This window comes from Hemicordylus capensis, chromosome 5 (genome assembly GCF_027244095.1).
Source record: "Hemicordylus capensis ecotype Gifberg chromosome 5, rHemCap1.1.pri, whole genome shotgun sequence".
Taxonomy (NCBI): Eukaryota; Metazoa; Chordata; class Lepidosauria; order Squamata; family Cordylidae; genus Hemicordylus; species Hemicordylus capensis.
In genome coordinates, this window is record NC_069661.1 from 122,683,791 (window position 1) to 122,696,027 (window position 12,237).

Below are 12,237 nucleotides of genomic sequence, written 5' to 3' on the forward strand. Positions count from 1 at the left end.
TTCGTTCGCTCCGCGCAACCTAGGAAGCGTTTCCTTGGCTCCTGGTCTCCCCCTCCCCGAGTCAGGCCTCCAATACCGGCAGGGGCGGAACACGCTGCTCTCTGTCCACGCTTTCCCCACCCCGGCGAACAGGACTCCTGCCTTGGCAGCAAAAGAAGGACGCTGCTTGGCCGCCTCGCCCCCTCTGCACGCGCCATGATGCCTGTGGGGAAAGGACGGCGGTGGTGGCAGCCAAGAAGGTCCCGTTCCCCCCCCCGCCCCCAGACAGGGCCAGCAGCTGGACTCCGACTCCTCCTCTCTGCCTTTCAGATCCAGAGGGGATTTTGACAGGGCAGCCATCCAGCCGCTTCGGCCCCATGTGCCGTATAAAACCGCCGCTGCGAAAAGAAACAAGAAGGGGGGGAAATTGGGCAGGTGCCGTTTGTCGTGCAGAGGCCACCCACATTCTTTCTTATGGATGGAGGCCAGGATGTTCTTCCCCATCATTCATTCTGTTCTAGAGTGCTCAGAAAGCCTGACCAGACGGCGGGGAGAACGGGAGGAGGAAAATGGCCTTTAACACTTGTTTTTCTCTAGCCACTGAAACTGCACAGGAGACCTGTCCTCTCTTGCAGCAAACTAATTCTGACAGCCACTCCATCCTCTGCCCACAAGAGCCCTGCCCTCGGAGCTGTCCTTTTACACCCACAGCACAATCCCGTCAGAAGTAGGTGCTTTGCTACTATAAGAGCAGCATAAGCATAGCATACACCTTTGTTTTCTATCCAGACTGCACCATACACTTAGCAAAGGGTCGTCCTCTAAATAGTTTGTCACCAGCCCAGACTGGGATTTTGCCTACATCATGAAAAACCCTTCAACAAGGTGACCAAGAGACTAGTCCTTAAGCACATGAGACAATGAATTTAGGCAAGGGCATCTGTCAGCCAGGGCATATTTTTAATTTTCTAGGGCATGGGACTCAAAGGCAGCAACCAAGCACAAAATGTGATGCAAAGCAATGAGCTGGCAGAAGCTACAGGGGTATCTGTAGGAGAGCAGAACTTTTAGGTGGCTTACAGTCCAGGCACACTTAAAACTGTGGGGACAACAATAGCAAAAAAAAAAAAAGTTAGTAATCACCCATGATGTGGGGGATGCCCTCCAGTCACCATGTATGTTCTGTGGCCACAACCAAAGACCAACTGAGAATTGTTGCTCTGTATTCTAGCAATAGGGCTACCTAATGGCACAGTGAGGAAATGCTTGACCAACAAGCAGAAGGTTGCCAGTTTGAATCCCCACTGGTACTATTTTGGGCAGCAGAGATATAGGAAGATGCTGAAAGGCATCATCTCATACTGCATGGGAGGAGGCAATGGCAAACCCCTCCTGTATTCTACCAAAAGAAAACCACAGGGCTCTGTGGGCGCCAGGAGTCAAAATCCACTTGACGGCACACTTTACCTTTTACCTTTACCTTTTCCAGCAATACTATGCTCAGTAATGATAGGTGACAAATTCACTCTTGCCTATGGTGTGTGAATAAACACAAAGGTCTGGGAAAGAGAGAAAAGGTCTCTTCCATGGAAACAGACCTCTGTGAATTTTCTAAGGCAATGTTCTAACAAAATCACAGATATGTTAGTGAATGAGACATTTATGGCACAATACAAACTTAGCCCACCTTCTCAGACACAGACAGTTTTCTTATTTTAATATTTAATATTAATATTATTAGAATTTTTTAAAATCAGAGTCAACGTACTTAAATCTTAAATCACCTCCACATTCTGATTGCTTCATACAGTTAAGCCATACACAAAAATTCTTCTAGCTGCATCAGAAATATTGCCAGTGGTGGGAAGACAAACCATGCTTTGGGAACTGATCTGCTTGATTAGTTGGTATATACAGTGCAATTTACTTGCCACAAATACAAATACAACGAATATTTATATACCACTTTTCAATAGAAGTTCCCAAAGCAGTTTACATAGATATAAACAATCAAATAATAAAATGACTCCCTGTCCTCAAAGGCCTCACAATCTAAAAAAGAAACATATGGCAGACACCAGCAACAGCAACAGGAGGGATGTTGTGCTGGGGTTGGATAGGGCCAGTTGCACTCCCCCTGTGTCACAAAATGTCTCCATATTGTGACGACCACATGAAGCAGTCACAATATGGAGACATTTCAAGCAGTCTCTATATGGTGCGACCACATTACAGGATGCTTCAACCCAATGTATCCTCTTGCTTGCTCTGGATTTCTTGGGTATGCTTCATATACTACAATAAACACAAGTCCCTGTTTGCCCCTGTTTGTCTTTATTGCAAATATGTGGAGGACAGACACATGTCTGAAAATCCTTATTGCTACTCCAAAGCACATACTAACCATCCATTTTCAGATAAACATCTCCCCTCCATGTTATGGTGGTCACCATGGACCAACATAACTACTACTACTTATATACTGCTTTTCAACAAAGTTTCCAAAGCAGTTTACATAGAAAAATAAAGAGTACATAAATAAGATGGTTCCCTGTCCCAAAAGGGCTTACAGTCTAAAAAAGAAACATAAACCAGCAACAACCACTGGAAGGATGCTGTGCTGGGGTTGGATAGGGCCAATTGTTCTTCCCCTGCTAAATATGAGAGTATTAAACACAAGAGTAGTAAACATAGTAGGCAAACGGGAACCTTTCTTTCTTGTAATATGTGAAGTAGCCTTTATATTGAAAGCCAATGGAGCCAACATCCTCACAGAATAGTCACTCTACAGAATTCTCAGTCCTAATCTAAAACTTTCAGATTTTTGAAATGATATTTTGCACAGTTACTCCTAAAAACCACAATCCACATTAGCTGTTCTGAGACTTCTAGAAAAGCAGGTGCATCAACTCCACATGTAAACAAGAATTACAACTATAGACCTAACAAGACATACTGTAACATGGAAGATGGATTAACTGGATGTATTTTTCTTTTACAAAAGCAGCCACGGGACCTTCCAATTTGGATCAGAGGTGTGATGTGGGAGGATAAAATTTAACCCACCCACCCCTTTGCCAATTCCCTGATACAAATCCTATCTCCAGACATGGAGACATATTGTTCCCAAATGTCTCCATGTCCCACATCTTGGGGGAGGGTGTGATCTGCATTAGGAAACTGGCATGGGGAAATGGAGAAACCCCACCTACCCTTTGCTGAGGTCCTGATCCAAATTGTCTGCATCTATCCTGGGGCTGCTTTTAAGAAAAGTTAATAAGCTGTGGAACTCCTGGATCAGCTCTCTCATGTAACATTTAAATTGTTCCTAAGACTACAGCTACCCAAGATAAATGGTTCTTGGGTATCTGGGGAGCAGACCATGTTGTGGTATCTAATGGTCACTGAGGCAGACCAATAGTCTATTTGGTGAGTCAGTTCTGGGAAGCTGGAGTCCATCTTTCCTCTATTGCAAGCTTGGCTAACTGAGGTCAGACTGGAGTGTAAGTTCCACTGAGGAACAGTTGGAAGAGTTCTTCTTCCAGCATTTAACATTCCATATCTAATGGTCACAATGGAACTGGAAACTTCTGAGAACTTAGATACATGTGCCAAGAACAGCATGCTTTAGCATCAAAAAGGTATTGGTTTTCATAAGGCTTCTGTATAAAGAGTTGCTCCAATAATGAATCCTGGGTCCACATGATTATTTTGCTGTCTTTTAGCCTTCCTTTCTTCATGCTCATTATGATGTATAGCTAAAGCTGTACAGATGTCAGTAGGTAAAGGCTTGGGCACAAGCCACTGAGTAGTTTTTTCTGCACCCAAATTATATGCCACCTTTCATTTCAGTGGGACTTGTACAGGAGTGCTTCTTCCCAGTTGGGCTGTGCCTCTAGAACACCCGCAAGCCAAGTAAGTGCTCTTTCTCCTCCAGAAAATTGAATATAGACCCTCAAGAAAAATTAAGGAGCTTCTGTCCACTCTAATGCCACTTGGGCTTGCACATCATTCTCTCTCTCAAAATTGGTTAAAATGATAAAAATGGGAAACTGTAGATAAATATTATTTTCTGCACAAAAAGGGGAAGACATGAGGAAATTAAGACCAAATTGTACTCCAGTTCAGATTATTACCTTAAAATACACTTAACAAATGCCATAGGTGAGGCATTTCTCAGAACACAATGGGTGTCTGTGTGTGCATGCATGTGCGCATTGCACATTAGGTGTATCACCTCAGCTTGCATGCTATAACAAACATCTAAAAGATGGATTGCCCACTCGGCAAGAGGTTCCTAGCTAGCTAACCCAGCTGGGTTTCTTGTTCAGATCATTAAGTGCTCCCCCACTCAACTTAACTAGACTGAATCTTTGTGCTGCTCCAGTGACTCCAAATAGAAATTAGCAAACCACTCAGCCTTTCTGAAAGAAAGGTCAAAGAGGAGAAGGCCATTGATGAGCTCAGCAAAGCCGGTATTGCACAACCGGCACTTCAGAGGCGAATAGCCTGACTTTCCAGGGTCCGTGGCTTCATAAATATACAGGACTTGCAACCACTGAAGATCTTGTTCAAACCACTTACTAGCCACAAAGCAAAAAAGATCCATGCAGTGAACTAACAGAGATTATGTCCCCAGCCTGCATTTCTAGCTGTGGGCAAGAAAAGTGGCTGGCTGCTAATATAGGCAAATTTCAGGGGCGGGGAATTTGGACTGGGATTTTGAATTCCAACGCCTAAGGAAAGTGAAACTGATGGTTCACACAAACCGGGTATTGAGGACGAGCCTTTCAGCCCTATGAGATTCATATTCAGAGCATCTGCACACAAATTCCATGCACCTCCCGCTTCTCAGCAGCATCAGGGTTCCCTTTGGGAAAGCACTTAATAAATCATCTCACTAGAACACATGTGATGATGGCCCCCTTCCAAGAGGAAAGTGGCGAGGGAAGAGACCCCATGGGGGATGCGTTTACTTTTTACAGCTTGTTCATTACATGCAAAGCTAAAGGCCCAGTCGAGTTTGACGGAGAGTTCCACGCCTTTCCACACCTTTAATTTCTCCACCCCACCCCCCTATTCATCACTGCGGCCAGCGCCTCTGATGGATCGGTACTTTGTCCCACAGAACTCAGTGGGAACACGAAGATCCAAGCCACGCTGGGCTCCCAGTGCCTTTCTCTTGGTCGCGCTGGAGCTGGCTTCCCGATAGACCGACAGTGCGAGGGATTGAGATCTCGTATGGGGGAGGAGGACCCTGGGTTCGTCTCATTGGCTTTGGCACTGAACAGCCGGCTGTTGCTGCCAGGCCTCCCGCAAGCCCCCTCTCCGGTTTTGCTGGCAGAACGCCGCAGTGAGCACTGCGGCGGGGGCTCGGGTGAAGGCGTGGGAGCTGGCGGCGGCGGCGGCGCGCGAGGCGGGGGGCGGGGACCGACCACTCACTCCTCCGGGCCTGAACAGCAGCAGCCCGCCATCCCCGCCCCCGGCCATCCCTGCTCCCGGGTCCCGTCCCCCCCTGCGGCTCAGGCGCCTTCCGCCCCTTGCCTTACCTGCCCATTGTCCAGGCCCTGCCGCAGCAGCTCCTTCCCGAAGGGGTACCTGATCTCCACGCCGGGCGTCTTGTCGTCCCGATCGCCGCCGGGCGAGCTGATCACGGAGCCGGAGATCTCGCTGACGTCGCTGGCCGTCTCGCTGTAGTTGTCCCCCCCGGCGCCGTCGAGCATGTCGTGGCGGCTGCCGCTGCGCGGGGTGCGGGAGCCCTTCTTGCCCACGCTGTAGGCGTCGAAGTCGATGGTCTTGTTCTCGTAGGCGCCCTCCACCGAGGCGAACATGCCGCCGTATTTCTGCCGCGGGGTCTGCGCCGTGGTGCCCGGCCGGGCCAAGTAGACGGGCAGGTCGTCCTCCTTGTTCCAGGTCCTTTTCCTCTCGGCCATCCTCTCTCGCTCGCTCCTCTACCGGGATCCTCCGCAGCAGCCACCTCTGGTGGGAACCATGCAAATGAACGGGGGCGGACGAAGGACGCAGCGGCTGGCTGGAGGGGCCCTTCCCCGGGGGGCTTCCAACCTCCCACCCCCCCCTCGGAGGACCGAAACTAGCTCCTTCGCCGGGAACACGTGAAAGAAAGTACAAAGGGACGAGGCTGCGGGGAGGGGACTGGAAAAGCCTTCGACGAATGGGAAGAGCAGCGGCTGCGGCGGCAGCAGCGGGGACTGCAGCGAGCGACACTCGCCAGGCCGATCTCGGAGGCGGAATGTCACACGCACCGCACACGCCACGCCGCACACTGGGGCTCCCTCCGGAGTGCTCGCGCAGCCGGACGCTGGCCGGGGTTAGGCCGCCCACGGCTCTCCCAAAAGAGGCCGGCAGCAGCAAGGCCAGCCGGACGATGCCTGCCAGGCCGGCGTATGCGCCTCCCCCCAGCAGCGGCTCTTTCCAATGGAAAGGACGACACCGCAATGAGGGCTCCAGACAGAACAGCTGCCGGCTGGGGGGGGGGAATCCTTACAGCTGGTGGACGATCCGAGTCGCCCAGCCGGGCTGCTGGTTGCCCTCTGGGGTGGGGATGAGGGGAAAGAGGGAAGCTTGCTGGTCTGCCTCTAGCCTCCTTGAAGCGGCTTCCCTGGCTCAACTGCGCTGCGAAGCTGACACGGAAGTGATCGCGCCTCCGCAATCCGGCTACACCGGGAGGGGCGGGGAAGGGTGGCGGCGGCGGGGTGCGGGGAGGTTGGGTTTGCGGAGCGGAGAACTCCGCGGGTGAGGCGGCGCTGCTTCGCTTTGCACGCTTCTTCTCGCCGCTGCAGGGAGCTGTCCGTTCAGCACCAGGAACTGCGGCAGCCAGCTACGGCCATGGTTCGGGAAGTCGAGAGCCGTGAAGCCGGGTAGTAGACGGCTTCTTCTGGGTTGTCCAGATGAGAGGTGCTGCGGTCAACTACACTTGAAAGTCACGCCTTCTGCCCTGGAGGTCCCTCCCCTCCTGATAAGGGACTGTGCGCCGTGGCATTGACAAGTAGCCCTGAGGCGAAGGATGGTGCACTGGAGAGATTGCATCTTATCTTATATCGTCATCATCCCATTCCCCAAGGTTCCAAACGGGCAACAAAAATGTTTTGTTTTTAAATTAAATTAAATTAAATTAAAGGTTTTAAAAATCTTAAAATAGTAGAACTCCCAACTATATCCACATATCCCTGGCTACCCCAAGCCAAGTAAAACGAAGAGCAAGTATGGCTCAGAGCAGACAGAATGCTGGACTTGGACCACAGAGACACAGCTGCCAAGCTCAATGGGTTGCCATTCACTCTTTCCCAGCCTAACTCACGAGGATGTTGTGAGGGTAAAATGGGCTGGCATGCGGGGGGAGGTAGGCTGTTGTAAGCTCCTTGAAGAGAGACCAGGGGCATAGGGAGCTTACCTGTGGCCAGAGGACACAATCTTGCCAGTGACTCCCCCAACCCTTTTGATTTTTAATCATGCACACTTTGTGCCTCAACCCATGCCTCCTGTGTCTGACATCAGACACAGGGAGTGTGGCCAGTACCCAAGATGGAGCCAGTGAGAAGGTTCCAAGTTCCCTCCCTGGCATCTCCAAGATAGGGCTGAGAGAGATTCCTGCCTGCAACCTTGGAGAAGCCACTGCCAGTCTGTATAGACAATACTGAGCTAGATGGACCAATGGTTTGACTCGGTAGAAGGCAGCTTCCTATGTTCCAGCCCCTGCAGAGTTTCCCCAGTCAGTGGCTTGTTGAATCACTGACTGGGAGCTCCTTTCCCTGCCTCCATGAAGAGGCAAGGAAAGGAGCTCCTAGTCAGTGAGTCCACAAAACACTGGCTGGGGAAACTGCAGACTGGCCCTGTCCAGGTATTGGTCACACCCCCTACATCTGATGTCAGATGCACGAGCTATGGCTACTGGCCAGGAGAGGGTCCATTGAGACCTTCTCCCATCCTCCCCAGTCAGTGTTCTATTGAAACACTGACAGACAGGACTTATTCCAGCCCAGCCAACATTTCAATGAAACACTGGCTGGGGAAAAGAGGGGTGTGCCTCACACTCCCTGGGTGTGGGAAGGGGCAAGTAGGTGCCTGGCTGAGGGCAAGGAGATGCTTTGGCAGCTCCCCCAAACTCTAGCGGCCAAGGGAGGGCCATCCCCCTCTTGCTCTATTGTCCTTCCACCCCTGAGGTAGACTAGGATGCAAATGTGGTAGATTTAGCTTGTGTCTGGAAGTTTAAACTCAGCCTTTAGATGCCAGTTAAGAGAATCCTAGAGATGTGGCTTATTCATTTATGAAGTTTGTCTACTGTATGTGTCTGTGCTGTGCATAAGCAAGGGTTCCCTTGACCAAACTTGAACCAAGCTGAAACCTGTGTGTGCGCGTGTGTGCATGTGCATGTGCACCTCTTAGGACTTTCCTCCAGCTGCTAAATGTTGCATTTTGTGAGGGCTCAGAATAATTTTTCCTCTTGGCACAACACAAGCAGTATTCTCTCTAATTTTTTTCATCTCTGTGCAGAATGTGTTTCATTCTGGGTGGCAGTCTCAAGGTAGTGTGTGTGTGTGTGTGTGTGTGTGTGTGTGTGTGTGCACATGCATTTAAAATGGGGCCTTCCTGATTCAACCTGAGTGGGGTTTAAAATTAATTGAGCATACATAAAGAAAATGTGTGAGCGCACACACATGCGTGCATCTTAGAGGGAACACTGAACACAAGGTTGAATTTGGTTTCTGGTTCTCACTGGGCTGCAGTAGCAGCCTAAATAATGGATGTATGTGCATCAATTCCTGCACCCAAAATGAGCACTGGGCTACTGCAGATCATACCTACACCTATGATACCCCCAAATCAGCATCATCTCTAGCTCAAAGCTTAATTTTGTTTCACAATGCATATTAACATGGGATGCTACTGGAAAATATTTAGGAAGAAGGAATTGAGTTTTGCTCCCTAAAATAAACCATAGACCTCTTCAATTATAAACCCTTGCCACCAAAAAATGATTCTCCAAGATGCTCTAGCGTACTGTCCAATCCAAAGCTTGATGTTTGTACAAGAGTGATGTCATCTCCCCAGGGATATTATTTCTTTGCCAATATGTTTATGACTAAGAATAGGAAAACTGGAGACTTGTATCTAGAAATAAACTTCGGGTCATCTCAAATCAGAGATCACCTTCAACCAGCATAACGTACTCTGTGTGTCATCTTTAGCCTAACACTTCATCGTTGTGCAAGTCACTGTGATGCTGTTTATAATCTTTGCTTACCAATATATCTGTGAGAAAGAAACTGGAGAAATTGCACCCTGGAATAAACTCTGAGGAATACTAAAGCATACACCCCCACCCCTTGGAGACTGTCCCATTTGAAATGGGTAATAGCAGATCTCTGATCCAAAGCTTCAGTTTTGCGTAGTGCCTGTTGAATCCAGGCCAACATTTAGGAATAAGGAACTGAATGGTTTGCACCCTGGAATAAGCCTTGGAGCATCACAAATCATATACCACAATCACTAAGAGAGGCTCAGACCTATAAGATGCCACAGCAGCATGTCTAGATGATGACACTGAGGTATTCCTGATAACATTTGAACAGATTGCCATTGAATTCAAATGGATCAATGACACTTTACCTGGCTGTTCAGCTCACTGGACATGAGCAGATGGTTTACTGTGAGCTCTTGTTAATATATCTTTGAAATTATACTGCAAGTTGTTTAGAAACATAGGAAACTGCCATATACCGAGCTAGACTATTGGTCTATCTAGTTCAGCATTGTCTACATAGACTGGCAGTGACTTCTCCAAGGATACAGGCAGGAGTCCTATCTGGAGCCCTATCTGGAGAGGAGATGCCTATCTTCTCATCCCTATCTGGAGATGCCAGGGATGGAACTTGGAACTTTCTGCATGCAAGCAGTGTTTTTCCTTAGGGAGACAGGGGTCTCAAGATGAACTGCCCCTGTTCCTGACACAGAAGCTCCAGGAAGCTGCTGGGTGATGGTCTAGGAATGCTATCAGGATCTAAGTAGATGAACAAATAGAAATGCAACAGTTTGTGGAGTGCTGCATGGCTTACCAAATTTGGCATGCCTAGTTGGCTAAGTTTAAGCTAAAGATCATCCCAGAAGCAGTACCACTAATGGTCAATTTATGGGCCATTGAAGAAGTTCTTTGTGAGTTGAGACTAAGGTGTCCCAGAGGCTAGACTTCATCAATGATTGACTTATTCATCCCTGTGATCATCCAACACTGGGTGCAAAGTTCCATAGAGACCAAAGGAGGAGGGAATAGAACAAGAGGGCAAAATAAGGACCTTGGGCAGGTCCTTCATATTATAAGTGAAGTCAGTTTGGTCATGAGAATGCCCAGCCATGGAGGCTCACCACTTAAGTTCCACCCTTGGCCCTATTGACCCAGGAATGGAAGATAGACCTTAGTGCACCATTTCTGGTCACACTGGGCTGGATTATAATAAACACTTTGAACTGAGTCTGGAAGACAAAAGAGAGAGCTAGTAACAATGCTGGAGTAATTACATAATGCTCTCCCACCAGCCCTCTCTGATAAGAAAACGGTTAATGTATGTGCACCATTCTGCAAGAGTACATAAAGAGCAGTCCCACACTAGAGTAATCTGCCTGAAGGGGACTAGCTTTGTTGGCTGCAGTGAAAAGGATGTCTAAGTGTGTGTGACAGAGTTAATGCGTCTAATGTAGCAATTTGCAAAGGATTTCACTGAGTGGCATGTGAATGAAGTGACTGCCCTATCCATGAACAACAGTGACACCACATTTAAACACGTACATGGGATTTTTTTAATTGGTGGTGGTGGGGTGTGTCTGTTGAAAGATACCTTATAGGTTTAAAGTCAAACATTATGCCCATAGCTGGTTGTAGACCATAATAAATGGAATGGAACTGAATTGAATCAAATCAAACCATTCCTATATTGCAGTCTTAGGGGAGACTAAGACTGAGATATAGTAGCTTGCCTGAGGTCATCTGATGAGTTACTGGCTGAGGTGAAATTTAAACTGACACCTTTGAAATTTGAATGGACACCTTCCCATATCACAACTCTCATTCTCAGCCACTATACAACACCAGCTCTCATATGCTGTCATAGGACTAATGTTAGCTCCAAAATTTTAATGCTATACTATTTCTGCCATGTATCTCTTGCTCTTCTGTTGGTTTCATTCTGTTGATCATTAAGCATCATCCTGTAGTAGGCTGTAATAAATTAGGACTGTCTCTATATATCATGACTCACATAATTGCAGAAATGTGTAGCATTGCCTTGTATATGTCAGCAATAAACAGCTTTTTTGATTGATTAAAGCTTGTATGTTGTTTGCCATCTTTTAATCTAGGGATTACATTCTGTGCATACTCACTGGGAAACATTCAAGGGAAAAATTCTATGCATACACATGCAGTCTGCAACAAGTAGGAGCCCAAATCATGTGCAAGTGCCCCCACAGTAACTCTGACCTGGTTTGCAAGAAAATTAATATTTCATGTAACTTGAGGCATAAATAATTATTATTGATAAAAAGAACATTGAAATCATGGTGAAAAGGTCAAGATATTACTTCAAGCTATGATAAATTCCAGTTTTAGTGAAAATATGAAGGCAGTGTGTTCATGGTTACATATGTCTTGAATGTCATTATAAATGCCACATATTTTCCAATAAGATCAAAGCAGAAGTGAAAACTAAATGCTTTTTGATGTATGCCACAATCATTTTTTGAGACTAGGAAAGCAAACCCCCACCTCACTTGCCACTTGCTTCATGTTTTCTTGATGGAGTTCACAATAGTTATATGAGCCCAAGAAACACCTTTACACACTATATCAGATTTTCTGGATGTATCTTACAGTAGTTATTGCAAGAACAATTCAGAAAACAAGAAGATAGAGTTAGAGGAGACCCTTTCCTGGCATTCATAGCCTTTCTCCTGTTGGTTTTTACTTCGTTCTATTATAATTTTCCTCTGATTCTAGCCTCTCTCACTTCTCTTAAGTTCTCCCTAATGGGGCAAGTAACTGCTTAGGCAGTGATTTAGACTGAGAAAATGGCATAGGAGAAAAAGATTACATACACCCTCACCAGTGCTGCAATCCTGATGCAATTGTCCCTCCAACTCAGCTGCTTTGAAAATAAAATTAGTATGGGAAATCTGAGCATAGATCTCTTATCTCATCCAGTTTTGTCCTCAGATCTTTATCTTCTCACTTTCTGCACTCCACTTCCT

General features: G+C 47.3%; 1 protein-coding gene across 3 annotated transcripts in view; it reads right to left on the bottom strand.

Annotated features, from left to right (window-relative positions):
• CRMP1 (collapsin response mediator protein 1) overlaps positions 1–6,621 on the bottom strand; it is a 50,113-nt gene extending 43,492 nt beyond the window's left edge. The window contains exons 1-2 of one of the 3 annotated variants that reach the window (XM_053258012.1): positions 6,485–6,621; positions 5,578–5,958 (exon numbers count right to left, since the gene is read on the bottom strand). Coding sequence is in view for 2 of the 3 variants with exons in the window: in XM_053258011.1 (XP_053113986.1) it covers positions 5,529–5,912 (384 nt within the window). In the remaining variant the exon portion in view is untranslated. Of the gene's footprint in view, positions 1–5,528; positions 6,057–6,484 lie in introns of those variants that run through there. The other 2 variants (XM_053258011.1, XM_053258010.1) reach the window with 2 other exon arrangements.
• Between the last annotated feature and the right edge of the window lie 5,616 nt (positions 6,622–12,237).